This window comes from Ovis canadensis, chromosome 2 (genome assembly GCF_042477335.2).
Source record: "Ovis canadensis isolate MfBH-ARS-UI-01 breed Bighorn chromosome 2, ARS-UI_OviCan_v2, whole genome shotgun sequence".
In the NCBI taxonomy this organism is placed as follows: Eukaryota; Metazoa; Chordata; class Mammalia; order Artiodactyla; family Bovidae; genus Ovis; species Ovis canadensis.
In genome coordinates, this window is record NC_091246.1 from 43,530,903 (window position 1) to 43,550,955 (window position 20,053).

A 20,053-nucleotide genomic window follows, 5' to 3' on the forward strand; every position below is an offset into this window, starting at 1 on the left:
TTCCTCGGCCCCTCCCAGCCTCAGTTTTCTCTTCATCAGCTGGGATGATACACAGAGTACGCTCCTGTTGTACACACTCCCCTCCTCATAAAGTTGCCTGTTCCTTGGAGGGCTGGGTGGGTTTTGTTTGCCTTGTTGCTCCATTCCTGGAGTCTAGCACAATGCCTGGCCCCCTCAGCAGGTGCTCCAAGAAATTTTATAAAAGGGATATTATTTGAATGATCTAATGGATTAATTTCCCTCTCCTTGCCACCCACTCCCATCCTGCCAGTTTGTAACAGGGACTCGGTTTTGCACGTCTTTTGCCTCAGATTTTGCCTTGGATAGACTCTGGAGAGATCTGTAGGTTCATCAGCAGGATTTCTGCTCTGTGATTTACAATCACGAAACTCACAACAAAGAGAAAGTCAGCCGACCCTAGGGCACATCCCTATGGAACAGAAGGTGGACTGTTCTGCCCTCAGCAACTCTCTGGTCCTCTGGGCAAGTCACTCACCTCACTGGGATAAGCACCCTAGTGACTTAAGGTCCTTCCTGGCTCTGACCCTCCCCCCGGCCAGGTCACCCCTCCTACCTTGTGCCAAGTCAAGGCAGAAAAGGAATCATGTATAGGCAGGGCGTAGGGTTAATTTGCTACAGAGGCTCCAGGGCCCCACCAAGGAGAGGGTGTGGATTTGGTATCTGCCTTAAGGAAAGAAGTCTCAACCCTGAGCCTTTCTGAGGGCATCAGGCAACTCAAAGGAGATGGGATGGGCAATCAAGAACAGGCTAGCAGGTTCATGGGGAAGGGTCACTTCCATGGCATGGGCTGGGTCTGCCACCCTAGCAGCAGACCATGGTGAGGACTGGGGTGGATGAAGCACTGAAAGCACGCCTCATTCTTCAGGCTGCTGTTTAACCATCACTGAAGCCCAGGCCACACCCAGGCTCAAGGAACCTGCCAGGGACTGGCCACAGCCCTGTCATTCACAGACCTCTCCCACCTGTCTTGACAGAATTAGGAACCATCACCTCTTCCCACCCACCTTGGGTGGGGGTGCCCTAAGTGACAGGCCCAGATGACATGATTGCCAGGAAGAATGTGAGAGAGGCCCAGCCCAGGCCCGCCTCAGGGACCTCACACATGACCTTCCTTCTCCAGGGCCTCTGGACAAGAACTGCCCGGGCATTTGGTAGGCTGTGCAGAGAGGCAGCAACAATCATCAGACCTGACTTCACCATTTTATTATGATGTGACCCAGACAACTTAATTTCTCTGCCTCAGTCTCTCCTGCTGTAAAATGGACCTATAACCTGCCAGTTGGGATGCTTACATCAAACAACATATGGGTAGCACCTTACACTTGGCTCATCTCTCAGCAGTGGCCAAGGAATGGAGCTTTCCTTCCTAATGAGAGCAGCCAGGCCCACTGTGCCCTCTCAGGCACCACCAGGCCCCAGGACTTTGTCCTCGGGCCAGAAGATTGGCCTTGGCTAGCTGTGCTCCACCACTCCCAGCTTCCTGCCATCGATTGCTCAAAAACCCAAGCCCAAAAAAGAAAGTAAACAAACACACGAGAGCGCAGAGAAAGAAAACATGAGGAGCAGAGCAAACAGAAATGTCTAGTTCAGCAACCTCATGGCAGCTCCAGGATCAAACTGCTGCAAACAAGGCCACCTTCAGCTCCCATCTCTGGTTTCTCCCCACAATCAGGCCTTGCCCTGGTCCCTGTGATGTTAGTTCTCTCAGAACGGCTTGCCAGATCCTCCAGGCTGCCCAATCCTGCCTGAGACCTGAGATCTTCAGAGATAATGATGGTGCTTTTCCAGCCTTCCCTTTCACACACACACACTCACTCATTCACATCCCACTTGATTCCCAGCTCAACCTACAGCAGAAAGAATTCCCATAACCCTAAGCGGGAGGAGCCCTCTCCGTAACCCAAAGAAAAAGGACAGGAAGGCAAGGTCCCTGGTACCCAGATTTATTTTACATTCTCTGCTTCCAGGGGGGACTTGGGGGCCGCTGGGCTGGCAGGAGGACAGCACATACCCGTTTCCCTGGAATACATCTGGGACAGGCCAGTCCTTAGAAGCCCCGCTCTTCCTGGGCTCCAAGGCAGCTGGAATGATAAGCATGGCCCAGGCACAGGGTTTGGCAGCCTTTGGGAAGAGGGAGCCTTCAGGCAAGACCTCTTGCCAGGCAGCAAATGCTAAGGAAGAGTCATGTCCCTCGCCCACCACACTCCCAGGCCCAGCTGGAGGCAGGGAGGCAGAGAGGATGGCAAGCAAGCTGCAGTGACAAGGGAGAAAGCCCTCCAGGCACAGGCGGCCTTTGGTCTCTATTAGGTTAGGAAGCTGGTTCTTGTTAGAGGAACCCCATGGGGGTAAAGCTGGGAGCCGGTCCCTGTTAAAAGGAAACGCCATAGCGGGGTGGGGGACTCAGGGGTCTGGTCTCAATAAGGCCTGAAACAGTCTCCACTTCAAAGCAGACCTCTATATTTGCGGAGTGGGGAAGGGGAGGAAATAAAAGGGCTGTTAGAGGAATGCTTGTGAGTTGTGGGTGGGAATCAGTCCAGGGGGCTTCATGGGAGGTTCTGTAGAAACGACTGCTGGGCTTGTCTGCAGATGCCAGCAGCTCAGGTCCTGGGGGAGGGGTGTGTGTGTGTGGGGGTCCTCTCTCCCTCCCATAAGTGCTCTGTTCCCCACCCCATCCTGGGTGGGCTCTGAGTTGCCACGGAGACCACTCACACTGGGGCTACATAATTTCCAGGGAATGTCCCAAATTTCTGGGTCCTCCTGGAGACACCTGAAAGAGGAAAGACAAAAAGAACATTCCCCACTTTTAAAAACAGGAATGGGGTGAGCTGGTGGTGGTGGTGGGGAAGTGAGAGCCCTGCCCTCTGCTGGCAGTACCCAGAACTGCAGGTGGAATCCGGGTCCCAGGGAGGGAGGAGTCTGCTTTTCCTCACTCTTGGCCCCTAGAAGCAGAAGTGTAGATATGCCCAGCCACGCATCATGATGTTGATAATGATGGGCAAATCTGAGCACTCAACCAACTGTGCATAACTTCGCACACAGCCCTGAATAACCCCTCAGGAAAGCAAGGAAGCAGGAGAATGAATCACAGAACTTAAGTAGGGAGGAATCTCACTGGTCTAGTTCGACACCCTAATTTTAGAGACGGGGCAGGTAAGGTATATGAGAAGGCCATGTCAGTTCCCCCAAAGCATTCAGCTGCTAGAGGTAGAAGCGGGACCAAAATCCAGGCCTCTGTCTACTACAACCCCCCAGAATTTGTGTCCTAGGGTAGAGGAGGAGAAATGCTAGGAGCTACAGGAAAATAAAATTAAATTAAAGTTCTGGACTGTCCCTTCCCCTCAGGCAGCCACCCCCTTCCATGAGCAGCTGAGGGCCCTCTTGCCCCTAGACCTTACTGATACTCCTCCCCTGCCTAGAGGGCCTCCTTTCTCCTCTCTGCCTCCCCAAATCCTCCCCCTGCCTCCCTCACTTCCTCCAGGAAGCCTTCCCTGATCTGCACTGTCCAAAATGATACTCACATGTGGCTGATGAGCACTTGAAATGTGCCAGTGTAACTGAGAAAACAACTGTTCTCAGCCTTCCCTCTAAAAGCCCTTGGGGCTTATTCCACAAAAGTGGTGCTTTTTCCTCCTGTCTTTAATAGTTGTAAAAAAAAAAAAAAAGCAGAAGTGTACAGACTAAAATTGGAATGTGTCCCCAAGACTTCATTTAGGTGAACTTGATCAGGTTGTGCTAATAGTAAAGAACCCGACTGCCAATGCAGGAGACGTAAGAGATGAGGGTTCAGTCCTTGGGTTGGGAAGACCCCCTGGAGGAGGGCATGGCAACAAACTCCAGTATTCTTGCCTGGAGAATCCATGGAGAGAGGAGCCTGGTGGGTATAGTCTATAAGGTTGCAAAGAGTCAGACACAACTGAGCGACTTTGTACTCACGCACAAAGTGCTGTCATTTTGCCATATATAATACAGCATGGTGGGCTACAAAGCCTTTGTCACAAACCTATAGTACCTATTTCAGCTGCCCCCAGTCCAGTGGTTAAGATTCTGTGCTTCCAATGCAGAGGATGCATGTTCTATTCCTGGTCAGGGAACTAAGATACCACAAGCCGTGTGGTGTAGCCGAAAAATTCACAACTGGGCTTCCCTGGTGGCTGATGGTGAAGAATCTGCCTGCAATGCAGGAGGCCCAAGTTTGATCCCTGGGTTGGGAAGATCCCCAGGGAATGGTTACCCACTCCAGCATTCTTACCTGGGAAATCCCATGGACAGAGGACCCTGGCAAGCTACAGTCCATGGGATGCAAAGAGTCGGACACAACTGAGCAACTAACACCTTAGACCTAAATTACTCCTTCCATGAGTTTGGTTTCCTTGGGGTAGGGGGATGGATTTTATGATGAATAAGAAATATTAATTTCTTAAAGCAAATTGACTTTGAAGATGCAAAAAGTTAATTGCATGGAACAAAACTTGTGAATGAAAAAAAAAAAAAGAATGTGCCCTCAAGCCCACCCATCCAAGGACAGGACTGCTAACAAGCTGTGTGTGTGTTGGGAGGGGTGGTGTGTGTGTGTATATGTTAAGTCCCTTCAGTTGTGTCGGACTCTTTGCGACTCTATGGACTATAGCCCGCCAGGTTCCTCTGTCCATGGGATTCTCCAGGCATAAGTACCAGAGCGTGTTGTCATGCCCTCCTCCAGGGGATCTTCCCAACCCAGGGATCAAGCCTGCATCTCTTACATCGACATGGGCAGGCGCAGTCTTTACCACTAGCACCACCTGGGAAGCCCCATGTTAAAAAGCTGGTACTTCATAGTTACTGGTGTGTCAGAAGGGTGGTCAGCACTGAGGTGCTGGGATTCAGATGCCAAGACACCCCCGCAACCCTTCAGGCCCTGGAGCCTGCTGAGCCAGAGCTTCTGGATGCTCACTGCTCTCTAGGGATGACCCCATCCTCAAGCTGTGGCCTGGACCTGACCCGCTCACTCTGGGAAACAAGCATGCTGCATGGTCACCGTGAACCAGGCCAAGGCCAACCAGAGACTTCCTGCTTTGGTCCTTGCCTGAGCGGCCCTTGGGTCAGCCTTGAGGGCTCGGATCTTTTCTCTTTCTCTTCTCTTGGGGGTGAGAGAGCTAGCTTCTAGCTATGGGTGGTGGGGATGGGGACACACAGGTGTGAGACTTGGTCCTCTCCACCCAGGGCTCAGTGTCTCAGGAGACAAGTCCCCCCACAACCCTCCCACCCAAGGACTACTCCCCAGACACAGGTGTATGATGGAAGGAACAGAGGCCTGGGGGTCGGAAACTCTGCTGCCCTGAGTCCCACTGGCTTCAACAATGACCCTGAGCTAGTCTGGTTTCCTCCCAGGCCTCACCCTTCTTCAGGGAATGAGAACAGAGTGCTGGCTTTGGGAAAGCAGCCAGTGCTGGGCTGGAAGGGTGGGAGGTGGTCAGCCCATGAATCTTTGCTGAACCAGTCCTGGCAGGCAGGAGCAGCCACTCAAATCTCCATAGGATCCTGAAATAATCTTTCTGGCCTCTCCCCCAGCCCCTCCCCCCGGGACTCTGAGATACCCTTTCTGGCCTGTCCCCCAGCCCAGTCCCCTAGAACTCTGAAATGCACCTGCCCACAGTCTGCCCGCCAGGCCCACCTACCCACAAACCAGCCGTCGTCACACTGCTGCATAACGTCCACCCGGTCCCCCTCCCGCAGTTCCAGCTCGTCCTCATTCTGGGGCCTGTACTGGTACATCGCCCGGTACCTGCAGGAAACATTGCCATAGCAACCACCAGGACCCTAGCCCCTCCCAAGACCAGGCCTGGATAGTCCCGAACCAAGGTGGACACATTCTTGGAACTTCCCAGGTCCCTCCATGCTCCCATGAGTCCCTGGCCCAGCTCTGGGCATAGCGATTCTTTCTGGCTTCAGTGCCTCTATCTGAGGCATGCTCCCACCTCTCCAAGCCCTACTCACCCACACTCCACCTCCCCTGAGCTCTCAATGCCTTCAAATCTGTGCTCCACTTTGCGCACACACCCATGCTGACCTCAGCCCTGGAAACTCAGTGAGAGACGGAGGGGAGGGATGCCCAGTGTGGGAGGCTTGTTCTCAGGCCCAGAGCTAGGAGGGACAGGTCAGGAACACTGCAGACAAGTGTCCTCCCACTCCCGCACCCCCCGCCCCACACACACCCCACCAAAATCACCCATTAACACTATGAGGACAAGCACTCCTTAGGAGAAATTTCCCAACTCCATCCTGGGTAGGGAGGGATAAATTAATGTGTGTTCAGCACTGCCTGCAGGGTAGTCCCCAACGCCGACGAAGCATCCCAGATGGTACTCACGGGGTCCAGTGTATCTCGGAGGTGGTGGAGGACGAGGTCCCCAGGTCCTGGGGATGGCTGGAGCCTCCAGGATGGGACAGAGCTGATCCGGGGGTGCTGAGACTCTGGGTCCATAGGAGGGCAGGCGAGGAAGCATGAGGAAGGAGGCGTGAACAGGCCTGCCCCTCTCCCCAGGAACAGCATCCCACACTGCCTCATCTATCTCGCAGTCCCCATAGGACAGGGAGACCTGTCTGACTGTGACCTCACAGGTGCTGGGAAGTCGGGCCCAGGTAGGGGAGGTGGCTGATCTGCACGTGTACACAGAGCTGGGAGCAGGAGGTGTCCTGGGCACGGGCTCTGTCTCCCCGTAACCATTTGCTGAGTGAGGGATGAACACAAGAGCACATGCCCTTGTCTGTGGTCAATGTCAGCATGACGACCAATGGCCATCATTGCCCATCAGCTACTTTCTACCAACCACCCTCTGCAGTGGGATTCGCTATCCCCATTCTACAAGCAAGGAAACTCAAACCCACAGAGATCTGCCCAAGGTCACACAGCAGGTGAATGGCAGACACCCCGACTCCCAGCACACCCTGTTCCAAGACGCTGATACAGATAAATCCCAAGAGTGGACTCTGGAAGGTCAGGAGGCCTGTGCTGGTTTGGGAGGTCCCACCTAGAGACCCCTGCCTCCCTGGGCTGCAGCTCCAGGGTCTGGGGTCCTCAAGCACTGCAACGCAAGGTTCTCTTTGGTCACCCCACTAGACTATCCTGAGCAGTTGCGGGGGATTCCACAACGCAGAGCCTCCCGGGAATGGGGAATACAGCACAGGGGGCAGGGCTCATTCTCGGGTCTCAGGCAGGTCACCTTACCTGGGTCTGGGGTCTGGACTCCTGGGGAGGGAAGGAGACGCCGGTGCGGCGAGGGGAGGTCTGGCCCCCCCAGTCAGTGGTGTCAGCTGGGCTGCGCGGTGTTAAGGGAGAGCTGGGGTGATGGACCAGGCGGGCGGTGGGCAGGCGGGGAGACGCCGGGAGCTGGGGGCCGTCATCACAGAGCCGGACCCGGGGCTCCCGGGTCACCTGCACATAGCTGGCGGGGAAGATGCCCTGGCGCCCGGTACCCGAGATGCGGCCCTCGTACCAGTGCTCATTCACCTTGCGGATCAGGCAGACACGCTCCCCCTGGTCACAGAGAGGGAGGGTGGTAGTATCTGCAGGGCCCTTGGCTGCCAGGCATAGGCAGGTGCCTACATGGGGCAGAGTCATTGTAACCTAACACCTTGCATGGAGGGGTCAGGCTTGGAGAAGACCAGCTGGTTATATACAGGTCACACAGCTCCATGGCAGGTTGGTAAGGAGCACCGTGCAGGTGTTAGCACCACTGCCATGACTGGGTCCTTTCCTGCCTCCACCTTGGAGGTCATCACCGCATCAAAAACAAACTCCCTGAGGACAGCTGGTGTGTCCCCAAGCCCACATACTGACTACTGTTAGTGGGGCTGTCCTAGGAAGGATGGTCTCCAGCCCCTTCCTGCTCCCACCTCTCTCCATCCAGCCGCCTCCTGCCCCCTCTCTCCCTAGGCCAGCTCTTCCAGGGAAACATTCACTAGGTGCATTCACGGCCTTTGCCCTCAAAATAAACCAAGAGAGACCAGTTCCCTTGCTTTCTGGGACATTACTCCATTTTCTTTTTTTTCTTTCTTTTTGAATTTTTTGGCTGCACTGCATTGCACATGGGAACTGAATTCCCTGACCAGGGATGGAACCTCTGTCCCCTGCATTATAAGTGCAGAGCCTTAGTCACTGGACTGTCAGGGAACTCTCAACATTCTTCAAGCTTTCTGAACCATTATCTATGGTAAAAAGAATATGTTGTAATATCAATCCAGCACACCCACACACACACACACACACCTGTGTAAGAGTTGGATGAAATACCCTTTCTACATGCAAGGTATTCTAAGACTTCCATTCTATTATTTTAAAAATGCTGATGTGATCCTCACAGTTTACCAACCTGCAACTTGAGAAAAAGCACAACTACTCTAGAGGTTTTGAACATTTTAAAAATGGGCCAGGGACTTCCCTGGTGGTTCAGTAGCTAAGACTCTGCACTCCCAATGCAGGGGGCCCAGGTTCGGTCCCTGGTCTGGGAACGAGATCCCACATGCTGCAATTAAGACCCAGGACAACCAAATAAATTAATTAAAATAAATAAACAAATAAAAATGGGAAGGAGACTTCCTCGATGGTCCAGTGGTTAAGAATCCGCCTACCAACACAGGGGACTCGGTTTAATCCCTGGTCAGGGAACTAAGATCGTACATGCCGTGGGGCAACTAAGGCCCCATGCCACACTAGAGAGCCTGAGCGCCACAACTACTGAGCCCACATGCTCTAGAGCCCACGTGCTGTACAGAAGCCTGCGTGCCACAGCAAAGAGCCTACGCAGCGAAACAATAATGAAAGTAAATGAATGAGTAAGAATTAGAATGGGCACAATTAAGGGGAATAGAGCCAGGGATTGAGAAAAAAAATCTGAACCACTAGTGAAAATAGGTCTGATTTTTTTTTTAAGAATATTTTTACTGCACACATTTACCTATGTCTTCAGCTGCCCTTGCCCCGCGCCCCCACCCCCCCGCCCCCCACCACCGGCCAAGCGTACTTTTCTGAAGGAAAGCTCCACCTCCAGATCTCCCTTGAAGTTGTACTGGGCCACAGCTTCTCCGTACTCCAGCACCTGGTAGGTTGGAGGCTTGATTGGCTTGGGAATCTCATCTGCTGGCAGCACCTGGAAGAAGAGAGAACATGAGATTCAGTTTGGGTATCAACTGGGCACAGACCTGGGCTCCTGGGGAAGCAATATGAGCAAGGTCTGTCCCAGACCAGAGTGGAGACAGATACTAAACACAAGCCTGGGGGTAGCCAGCAATGAGCACAGGGCACAGGGGTAGTCAGTCCCAGAGTGCTTCTGGAGGAAGAATTTTCACCAGAGGTTATGTGGAGTGGGCATTATCAGAGTGGACAATGGCAATGCAAACAGGAGAGAGTTTAAATTGGGGCAAAGAAGGACATGAGAGGTACCAAGGAGCAGGGAACTCCTGGTAGCCTGTTCTGAAAAGTGAGGATCTACCATTTCAACACTGCTTAGAACCAAGTGTCCCTCCTCCCCTTCCACTTTTACCCCATCATGTGCCCAGAGTCCCCATGCTCTCTTTGCTTCATCCTACTCAGAAAAATCAAGATGCTAATAAACTAGTTCATAATAACATATAATAACTTCCTTGGTGGCTCAGACGATTGCCTGGTGGGGCAATAGTCCATGGGGTCGCAAAGAGTTGGACACGACTGAGTAACACTTCCAGCATTTCAAGATGTAAGTGACTGATGACATGCAATACTGTATATACTTGTGGAACTTCAGAATCAGGGACATCGTTTTAAGGATAGAGGAAGTCTATTGATGCCTATGAGATAAAGAGCCTGAAACAGACGACTCAATCGATGGGTCAAAGAGGAAGCCACAAAAGAAATGAGAATAGTCTGAGCTGAATGAAAAAAAAAAAAAAAACAAAATATCAACATCTGTGGTTGTAGGTAAAGCTATGCTTAGAGGGAAATTTATAGCATTAAATGTTTACATTTAGGAGAAAAAGGTTTCAGATCAATAATCTGAGAAACTAGAAAAAGAACTTAACACAAGCTGAATAAAGGAAATAATGAGGCAGAAATCAATGAAATTGAAAACAAGAGTAGAGAAAAATCAATGAAATTGAAAGTTGGTTCTTTGAAAAGATCCATAAAATTAACCAATTTCTAGCCAGAATAAGAAAAGACAGAGATTATCAATGTCAGGAATGAAAGAAAGGACATTACTTTGGATCACAATAAACTGTGGAAAATTCTGAAAGATATGAGAATACCAGACCACCTGACCTGCCTCCTGAGAAATCTGTATGCAGGTCAGGAAGCAACAGTTAGAACTGGACATGGAACAACAGACTAGTTCCAAATAGGAAAAGGAGTACGTCAAGGCTGCATATTGTCACCCTACTTATTTAACTTATATGCAGAGTACATCATGAGAAATGCTGGGCTGGAGGAAGTACAAGCTAGAATCAAGATTGCTGGGAGAAATATCAATAACCTCAGATATGCAGATACCACCACCCTTATGGCAGAAACAGAAGAACTAAAGAGCCTCTTGATGAAAGTAAAAGAGGAGAGTGAAAAAGTTGGCTTAAACCTCAACATCCAGAAAACTAAGATCATGGTATCTGGTCCCATCACTTCATGGCAAATAGATGGGAAAACAGTGGAAACAGTGTCAGACTTTATTTTGGGGGGCTCCAAAATCACTGCAGATGGTGACTGCAGCCATGAAATTAAAAGACGCTTACTTCTTGGAAGGAAGGTTATGACCAACCTAGACAGCATATTGAAAGGCAGAGACATTACTTTGCCAACAAAGGTCTGTCTAGTCAAGGCTATGGTTTTTCCAGTGGTCATGTATGGATGTGAGAGTGGGACTATAAAGAAAGCTGAGTGCCAAAGAATTGATGCTTTTGAACTGTGGTGTTGGAGAAGACTCTTGAGAGTCCCGTGGACTGCAAGGAGATCCATCCTAAAGGGATCAGTCCTGAGTGTTCATTGGAAGGACTGATGTTGAAGCTGAAACTCCAATACTTTGGCCACCTGACGCAAAGAGCTGACTCACTGGAAAAGACCCTGATGCTGGGAAAGATTGAGGGCAGGAGGAGAAGGGGACAACAGAGGATGAGATGGTTGGATGGCATCACTGACTCAGTGGACAAGGGTTTGGGTGGACTCTGGGAGTTGGTGATGGTCAGGGAGGCCTGGAGTGCTGCGGTTCATGGGGTCGCAAAGAGTCGGACACAACTGAGCCTCTGAACTGAACTGACATTAAAAGGATAATAACAAATCTAGGTTCAATCCCTGGTCTGGGAAGACACCACATGCCTTGGGGCGACTAAGCTCATGCACCTCACCTACTGAAGCCTGAGCACTCTAGACTCCGTGCTCTGCAACAAGAGAAGCCATCACAATGAGAAGCCCATGGATCACAACTAGAGAGAGTAGTCTCACTTGCAACTAGAGAAAGCCCAGTCGCAGCAATGAAGATCCAGTGTAGTCAAAAGTAAATAAATATTTAAGAGGATAATAATGAAATATTATGAACAACGTTATGCTGATATATTAGATAATCTGAAATTCCTTAAAAGATGCAAATACTCAATAACTCGTAGCCCCATATCTATCAAACCCAGAAACTTGCCTCTGGATTCGGATTCTAGATTTTCTACTTAAAAACTTGGCTCTGAACCTTAGTGCATCTGTAAAATGGGGGTGATCTATCACTTTGCCAGGTTGATCGGGGGAAGGAGATGACACAAGCATATGTGATTGGTGAACTGTCTCAGGCTTCATATTCTTGTCAGTTGCAATTAGATTTCTTCCCAAAAGACAGCTGAAGATGCAGGTATTGAGAGGTGGATTCTGAGTGGTGAAAGCGGGGGACGATGAGAGGGCTGATGGCCTCCAGGACAGGAACTGAGTTGTTTGGTTCTTCCCCATGGTCTGGGCTCCACCTTTAGGCCTCCCTTAACAAACATTTCCTGGAGGGCACGAATGAGGCTGAGACTTGGCCCCTACCCCAGCTCACGGTTTCAGTCTTAGGAAACTTGCCAGGTGTGAGGGAGCCGCCAGTTCTGGAGAGGCTCCCTGGCTGGTTAAAGGGGGTCTGCATTCTCTAAGTCTCTGCAAACCCTTCCACCCTCCTGGCAGGGGCCCTTGCTTGTCGCCCTCACTCACCTCCACGTAATTAGCGGGGAAGATGCCCAGGCGGCCATGGTGCTCTCCCTCCAGCCAGTTCTTGTCCACCTCCTTGTGGATGTAGACAATGTCACCCTTCTTCAGAGTCAGCTCCCTGAAGGCCAGAGCAAGGACATTCAGCAATCTGAAGTCCTCAGGGTCCTCCAGACTCTGCCCAGCGCCCCCAGAATCCCTCCCCACCCTCTAGGGGGGCACATTGCAGTCCTGTCCTCCCAGGGACTGCCACAGGGAAGGCAAGGGGCAGAATGGTACTTACTTAGGGGACTGGGCCTGGAAGTCAAACTTGAGCCGGGCGGCCTTCCTCTGGGCAGGGAGAGAGGACAGAGCAGGTGACCTCAGTCATTCAGCCGGCAAGTAGGCAAGAGCAGTCACAGGGACCCACCCCAGGCCCTCCTTGCACCCTGACCCTGATGGCCCCACCCCCCCATCCCCCACCCCCTTACCTTCTTCTCTTCCTTCCTGGCAGGGCTGCCCCCTGGATCACTAGGGTCTGTGGAGAAGCACTGCCTCAGCTTGGGAAGGCCATGTCTTGGGGGGCAGGACTGGGATGGGGCTCTGCTCCCCCCTCCCTGCCCAGGACAGAAGCAGTGGGAACAGAGGGGTTCTGTGACCTTCCTGCCACCTCTGCAGGGGCACCACCTTATCTGGAGCAGTGGTGGTGACAGAGGGGGCCGTCTGGGTGAGAACAAGAGCAGGATCTGGTTCTCACCTCGAGTTGAGGAAGGGTAGACAAAGTCCCTCCGACCCAGGAAGGGGCTTCCTCCATCCGCCATCCTGTGGGGGCTCAGGGAGGAACTCGGGTAAAGTGCATTCGGGGAGCTGGAGCTCCAGGCGGAGGCCGGGCTGCGCAGGGACGCACGAGTGAGCCACCTGTCTGGAGCTTCACCCCCCGACCCGGCTCCCCATTGCCCGCCCGAATGCGCCCCACTCCCATCACTCCCTCCCTTCATCTCCCCTATCCCACCCCTCCTCCTCCGGAGGCGTCTCCCAAGTCCCGGGCCCTCAGCAGGATGTCCTACTTCCCGAGTGGTCAAGGCCGGGAAAGGGTGCGGCCCGGGGGTGGGGGAGGCGGGAGCGAGCGCGGGATCCCTTCGCCGCTGTGACCCGAGCCCCCGGGCCGGGGAACTGGCCTCCGTCGGCGGACCAGGGGCGGCGCCACACCCCGGCCGACGAGCGGCGGATCGGTCCCCGCCGGCCCTTCTCCGCGCTCCCGCCCCTCCTCCCGCCGTCGGCGTCCGGGGCTCGCCACCCCTCCCCGCGCCACGTCTCCGCCGCCACTCACCGCGCTGGGGGCCGCGGCTCCCGGGACCGTCGGGGCGCCTGAGAGCTCTGTGCGGGAGACGGGCGCGGTCAAGGCCCGGGACGCCGCCTCCGGAAAAGTTTGCGGCCGGGAAGGGAGGGGGAGGGGGAGCGGGAGAGGAGGGGCGGGATGGACGCGGGGCGGCGGGCCGGGAGCGGGAGGAGCGAGGAGCCGGGGGAGGGACCGCGGGTGTGGAAGGAGGAGGGAAGGCTGGGACATGGGGCCCCGGGGCTGAGGTCCCGGGGGCGAGGGACCCCTCCGGCTCCGAAGGGCAGGCTGACGGTCGCTAGGAACAGTGATCGCCCGCACTTTAGGGAGGAGACTTGGATGGAGTCGCCCAAAGTCGCGAGTGCAGCTGGAGGCGATGCCTCTCGTCGGCCTGCCCCTCCCACCAAAGCCATGCCTGCGCGGCTCGGGGTTCCTGCGCCCACCAGGAGGGCCCCGGGGGGCCGGTACCTTGGGGGACGGCTGCCCAGTCTCTATTGCCCGCAGGTCCTTGTCCAGCTCGGCGCTCAGCTTGGCCAGCTCTCTCTCCAGCAGGACCTGGGGGCGGGTTGTGCGGAGAGAGTTGGGCCAGGGGCAAGGTGGGGGGCGGGGAGTATACCGTGGCGGGTGCTGGGCTGGGCGAAAGTCAGGCGTGAGAAGCCCAATGGCAACACGTCAAAGCACGAGGCGCTGGGGTAAAGGGCAGGCTCAGGGCGCGGGGCCAGGCCAGGCTGATTACCTCTGGGCCTGCCAGGAGGTGTGTCTTGGGGTGTCAGGAGGGCCCTCCTTGCTGACCCAGCTCACCCATCCCTTACTCCCAGGGTAACACTTTAGTATGTCCTGATTGTTTCAGGACCATGTGCTGTCACGTTCTGTCTCTATTCAGGAGCCTACCAGGCTCCCTACTTCCTCTCCTGTCAAGTCTTTTATGGCCCTCTACAGCCTGGCTTCACTCTCCCCAACCCCACCCTCCCTCCCACAGCCAGTCCAGCTGCTGAGTGTTACATACACACACACAAGCCCTTCCACCCTCTGCCTCTGTTACTCCCATCCTAGGCACCCCCTCTCTTTGCCTGGCCTCCAAGCTCCATCTTCTAAGAATACTTCTGACAATTCCAGTCCACACTGATCAGTCTCTTCTCAGCCTGCTGTGATGAACACACAATTTTCAACACGTGTTTACCAAGCACCTACTGTATGCCAGAGGCTTCCCTGGTGAGTCAGACGGTAAAGAATCTGCCTGCACTGCAGGAGACCTGGGTTCGATCCCTAGGTTGGGAAGATTCCCTGGAGATGGGAATGGCTACCCTACTCCAGTATTCTTGCCTGGAGAATTTCATGGACAGAGAAGCCTGGTGGGCAACAGTCCATGGTGTTGCAAAGAGTCAAACATGACTGAGCAACTAACACTTTCACACACTGTATGCCAGGCACTGTCCTAGATGCTGGGGGTACAGAGCTAAACCGTATGGGACTGGAGAGGGTCAGAGTTTTGAATCCATGGCCTTAGCCCATGGTCATGGGGACCTTGACCACCCAGAAAATCCCTCACTGGTCCCCCAACATATTGCGTCCATTCCCGCCCACCTGCCCATAGTACGCACCTCAATGGGCTGGGAGGGCTTCTCAACAGGGTCGTCTACCAGTGGTTTCTTGGGCTAAGAGTGGGAAGAGTAAGTCAGAGGGGGTGAAATCGCTCCCCCAATGCACAATTCAAGGGTACATCCTTTTCCAGAGAACCAGGCCCACACACCTTCTGCCCAGTCTCTAGTTCTTGCAGAAACTGGTTCCAGGATTCTTCCGTCCAGATATTGTCCGCTTTCTCTCGGCGTCTGAGCACCTGCATGGCAGGGAGTAGGCATCAGCTTGAAGAGAGTGGTACCCAGACACTGGCCAGGCTCGAAAAGCAGGCTTTCAGCCACTGTCCACTTCCATGCCCATCAGCACCCTCCCCAGAATTCCAGGATCTTCTGGCTGCACAGGCTCCAAGATGAAGAACAGCTTTACCTGTGCTTGCAGCAGAAAGTTGTGTCCGACCCTTTGCGACCCCATGGACTATACAGACTATACCGACTATTGCAGCAGCAGAAGGCCTGACCAAAGAGCATGGTGATGGGGCAAGTGCTGGGCAGGGAGAGGGGATGCTGGGCAAGCTACCTGCTTTGAGGTCTGGTGCAGGGAGGAGGGTGCTCCAGGACTGCAACTGAAGGTGCTTCTAAGAGACTCTTCAGAGACATCCCAGCTTCTTCTAAAGAAAAGAAAGACATCTTTCAGTTTCCTTTTAGGGAAACAGGGGCAGGCGTGAGGACACAGTCCTGGGGAGGGAGCTGCACCCCCTCCCCACCTGCTCTGGGCTGTAGAAGCAGTGTTAAATAGTAAAATGTTATTAGCTCTGAATTCAAATTCCAGCCCCACCACTTAGCAGTGTCTCCTTTGGTCTTAGAGCCTCTGATTCAACACCTATAATATGAGAATGACTCCCACCTTTATAAGGGTATGGGGAATCTTAGGTGAGGGAACATACCTGAGATACCCAAGACAGGGGCTAACCCGTACACATCTGCTCCAGAAGTGGCCAGTCCCTTTCCTGCTGGCCTTGGTGAAATATCCTGCATTTGGTTTCTGTCTGGTCCCATGACTGTGGGTATGTATGTCTGTGCAGCTTCGATGAATTTGGTTGCCATGACCAAGTGGTCTTGCACCCATACCCAAGGGTGTGAGACTATATCTTAGTTCCCGGAAAACCCAGGTCAGGGGAAAGAACCTGCAGGCCTGACCCAAGAGCTGTGAACAAGTTACTTCTGCTCCACAGGTCTCCGTTCCCTGAGGTGCTAGGTCATTGATGTCATCTGTCACAGTTACCTGAGTGTCCTTCCCGGACTCCCTTCTAGGCTGGCTGAAATCGTCCAGTTTCTGCTGAGTTTGAATATTTCCACCAAGTGGAACCACTGTACCAAGCTTATCAAGTGATGGAATGTCTGAGGGGAGGGTCAGGATCTGTCTGCTGTTGCTATGACTCTACTCTAGGAAGAACATCACTAACAACAGTGATATGAGAGTGGAATATATTGTTCCTAATTTAGGGAAGCTCTAGTCATAATTGGAAGACTGATGCTGAAGCTGAAGCCCCAATACTTTGGCCACCTGATGCGAAGAACTGACTCACTGGAAAAGACCCTGATGTTAGGAAAGATTGAAGGTAGGAAAAGGGGACAACAGAGGACGAGATGTTTAGATAGCATCACTGACTCAATGGACATGAATTTGAGCAAACTCCAGGAGATAGTGGAGGACAGAGGAGCCGGGCATGCTGCAGTCCATGGGATCACAAAGAGTCGGACATAACTGAGCAACTGAACAACAACAACTAGTCATAATCAAGCTTGTATGATAATCATGTTTGTGGAGATGTGCAGTGTACTTTGATCTTCATGCCACCCTCTGATTCCCATTTAACAGATGGAGCTAGAAAGCTTAGACTGGTTACCTTGGTCAAGGTCACGTGGCTAGTGCAGCACACTGGTCTGAATCCAGAGGTGCACGTGCGTGCTCAGTTGTGTCCAAATTTTTGTGACCCCGTGGACTGTAGCCCGCCAGGCTCCTCTGTCCATGGAATTTTCCAGGCAAGAATCCAGAAATCTGGGTCCAAATCTTGACCAAATCTTAGTCTCTACCTTATTGATGATGCCAAGAGCCACAGCCCGGTTAAGGCCAGGCTAATGAGGTCATTCTGTTCCCAGAAAGGAATCAGAAACTCATTAGTGACACTGTGACAGAGAGCCTCCTGATTCCTGAGGTTGGGCTGAGCCCCTGCAGCTTGGGCTGAGCTTGTGTGGTTTTCTTAGAAAAGATGCACTGCGTCCTTGACCTGTCTGCAGGGTTCCTCTCTCAGTGGCATCTAGGACAAAGCCTGTGGTCCTCTATGCCCCTTGTTTTCTCGCAGGCTTCAGAGTGGATGGCTGCAGGTCCACGCCTAGCCACAGGCTACCCCACTCTCCACCCCAAATGAGGCATGGACCTTTGCGGTGATGAATTCCTGTTGCCAAATACAGAGGCATCACAGGCAGTCCTGACCACAAATAGTGGTCAGGTCATCCCCCTTTGGCTCTGGTGGCATGGAGGATCTCAAGCAGTGGGAACCCTGAGAAGGGGCAAAGCCATGGGCAGGAGCCTGCTGGCCTGGTCCGAGACTGTGCCAGCTGTGGCCACCAGGGGGTGCCCAGTCCCCTCAAGGAAGCCAGCACCCCTCTGCAGCTCTGGGGCCCTGCCCTTGATGACTCACCCGCTCAGAGGCGACTTCTGGTTTGGCCTGGCAGGTGGTCTTTGCTGGGGCCCTGGATGCCTTGAGTTTGCAGATGTGGCACAGGAAGAATCCACTGAAGTGAGAGAAAATAAACAGGGGCAATGGAAGGTGAAAGCTGGGGTTGGGGGCACCTGGGTGACCATGGAAGGTTCTGGCCCACCCCTACCCACGCTCCTGGGTGGCTGGTGGGAACAGGGGCGATGCTCTGGACCAGTAACTATGGGCTGGGTGCCAAGAGCTTTACACTCTTTACCACACCTTTGAAACATCTCTGGGGTGTTCCCGTTTTACACGTGAGAAAAGAGAGGCCCAGAGAAAGCAGAGCCAGGGCTAGGCAGTTGCTGGACAGTGACTCAGAGGCTCTGAATTATTAATACCGTGGACCAGGGGATTTGGAGCTCACGGAAATGGGCTGTACAAAATTCACAAGTTGAGCTGAGCCAACTGGGGAGCCCCAAAGCCAGGCATGGCTGCAGGGAGGGGTAAATGTGGGCGCTGGGCTGAGGCATGCCACCCCCCAAACCCCAGCCTTCACCTTTGGGTGCCTCCTCGAAGGTCCAGTCCAGCTGTAGGTCTAGGGTAGCAGAAAGGACTAGGTCAGGGTGGGGGCAGCAAGCGAGAACAAGGATGGGGAGCCCTGGGAGGCAGCCCCAGAGGCTCCCAGTCCCTCCTGCCTAAAGCAGGGGCCCAGGGGCTGAGTCAGAGCCTGAAAAATGTCTCGAGGGAGGGAAGGAATTAGGAGGGCAGTTCTCAGGAGGGCTTGAAATGCCTCCGGCTGCTTTAGGGCCTGAGCGAGCCAAGAGGGCAGTGGCCTTGCCCAAACCCTCCTCCCCGTCCCTCCCTACATTCCCACACACACCCTCTCCCTGACCTTTGGAGACCTGCCCTGCCAGGTCAGTTTGGTGAATTCCACTTCCCCTTCACCCTCTCGCCCTTTCTGCACCCTCTTCTAAATCTTCGCCCTTTCCCCAGACCCACTCTTCAAGGTGCTCAGGACTTTCTGGGGCCCCCAAGGAAGAGCTACTGACCAGCCAACCCTCTTGATTTCCTTGGCACAGAGACACGTAACCACAGCTCTGACCTTAAACGCAAACCACAACCCCCCTCTCCGGATCCCACACCTTCCTCCAGTTCTTGGAGTTTTCTGCTTTCCTTTGCAGCCAACTACTGGCCATAAGGGGCTTCCCAGGTGGCGCTAGTGGTAAAGAACCCGCCTGCTAATGCAGGAGACATAAGAGACACAGGTTCAATCTCTGGGTTGGGAAGATCCCCTGGAGGAGGGTAGGGCAACCCAGTCTAGTATTCTTGCGTGGAAAATCCCATGAACAGAAGAGCCTGGCAGGCTACAGTTCATAGGGTTGCATGCATGCTGGCCATAAGAAACTCAGTGTCTTCAATTCCACTTCCTGATAATCAGGCTTTCAGCCTGAGCCACCCTCGTCAAGGACTCCAGTGACCTCCATGTTACCAGATCAAATGGTCAGTCCCACTTGATCAGCAGCAGCCTCAGTCACAGAGGTGCACGTCCTCCTTTAGAAATTTCTTGTCACTTGGCTTCAGGGAGACTACTCTGGCTTTCCTCCTGCCTCCCAAGCTGCCCCTTCCCAGGCAGCCTAGTTGATTCCTGCCCATCTCTCCAAGCAAGTGCTTCAGGCTCAGTCCCTGGGCCTCTGTCTCTCCATCTCCCTCGGTGATCTGGTCCAGTCTTCTAGCTTAAAAAATATTGCCTATTCCAGGGACTCCTAACCTTAGTTGTACATCGGAGCTACTTGGGGGACCTTTACACCAAAAGTCTCTTTGAGTGGGTCATTGGTATTTCCATCTGCAGCTTAAGCCTCACCCTAGGAAATACAGACCTGTTTATCAGCTGCCCAGTGGCTCAGTGGTAAAGAATCTGCCTTCAATGCCAAACATGCAGGTTTGATCACTGGGTGGGGAAGAGCCGCTGGAGAAGGAAATGGCAACCCACTCCAGCATTCTTATCTGGGAAAATCCCATGGACAGACAAGCCTGGTGGGCTATGGTCCATGGGATCGCTAAAGAGTCAGACATGACTCAAAACATCAACTGCCACTTGTTTGAACCGTATCTAAAATGGAACGCCCCTTAGACTTGCACACACACACAACCCCTCCCTGCCTTTCCTGTGTGTATATACACTTATAAAGGGCAACTTCATAGATTCACTCAGGTTTAAACTCATCCCTGACTGGTCTCTTTCATGCCACATCCAATCCATCATCAGATTACCATGATT

At 53.3% G+C, this 20,053-nt stretch overlaps 1 protein-coding gene across 8 annotated transcripts in view; it reads right to left on the reverse strand.

Moving 5' to 3' along the window:
- Nucleotides 1-1,948: 1,948 nt before the first annotated feature.
- The window catches only part of SORBS3 (sorbin and SH3 domain containing 3), a 29,108-nt gene continuing 11,003 nt past the window's right edge, over nt 1,949-20,053 (reverse strand). For 4 of the 8 annotated variants that reach the window (XM_069575996.1, XM_069575994.1, XM_069575999.1 and 1 more), the window contains exons 6-21: nt 18,332-18,370; nt 17,776-17,869; nt 15,651-15,741; nt 15,247-15,333; nt 15,098-15,151; nt 13,965-14,051; nt 13,491-13,537; nt 12,918-13,051; nt 12,652-12,698; nt 12,465-12,511; nt 12,188-12,302; nt 9,021-9,146; nt 7,226-7,534; nt 6,368-6,471; nt 5,676-5,782; nt 1,949-2,788 (exon numbers count right to left, since the gene is read on the reverse strand). In XM_069575996.1, coding sequence (XP_069432097.1) covers nt 2,727-2,788; nt 5,676-5,782; nt 6,368-6,471; nt 7,226-7,534; nt 9,021-9,146; nt 12,188-12,302; nt 12,465-12,511; nt 12,652-12,698; nt 12,918-13,051; nt 13,491-13,537; nt 13,965-14,051; nt 15,098-15,151; nt 15,247-15,333; nt 15,651-15,741; nt 17,776-17,869; nt 18,332-18,370 — 1,550 coding nt within the window. In that variant the 3' untranslated portion in view covers nt 1,949-2,726. The other 4 variants (XM_069575995.1, XM_069575997.1, XM_069576000.1 and 1 more) reach the window with 3 other exon arrangements.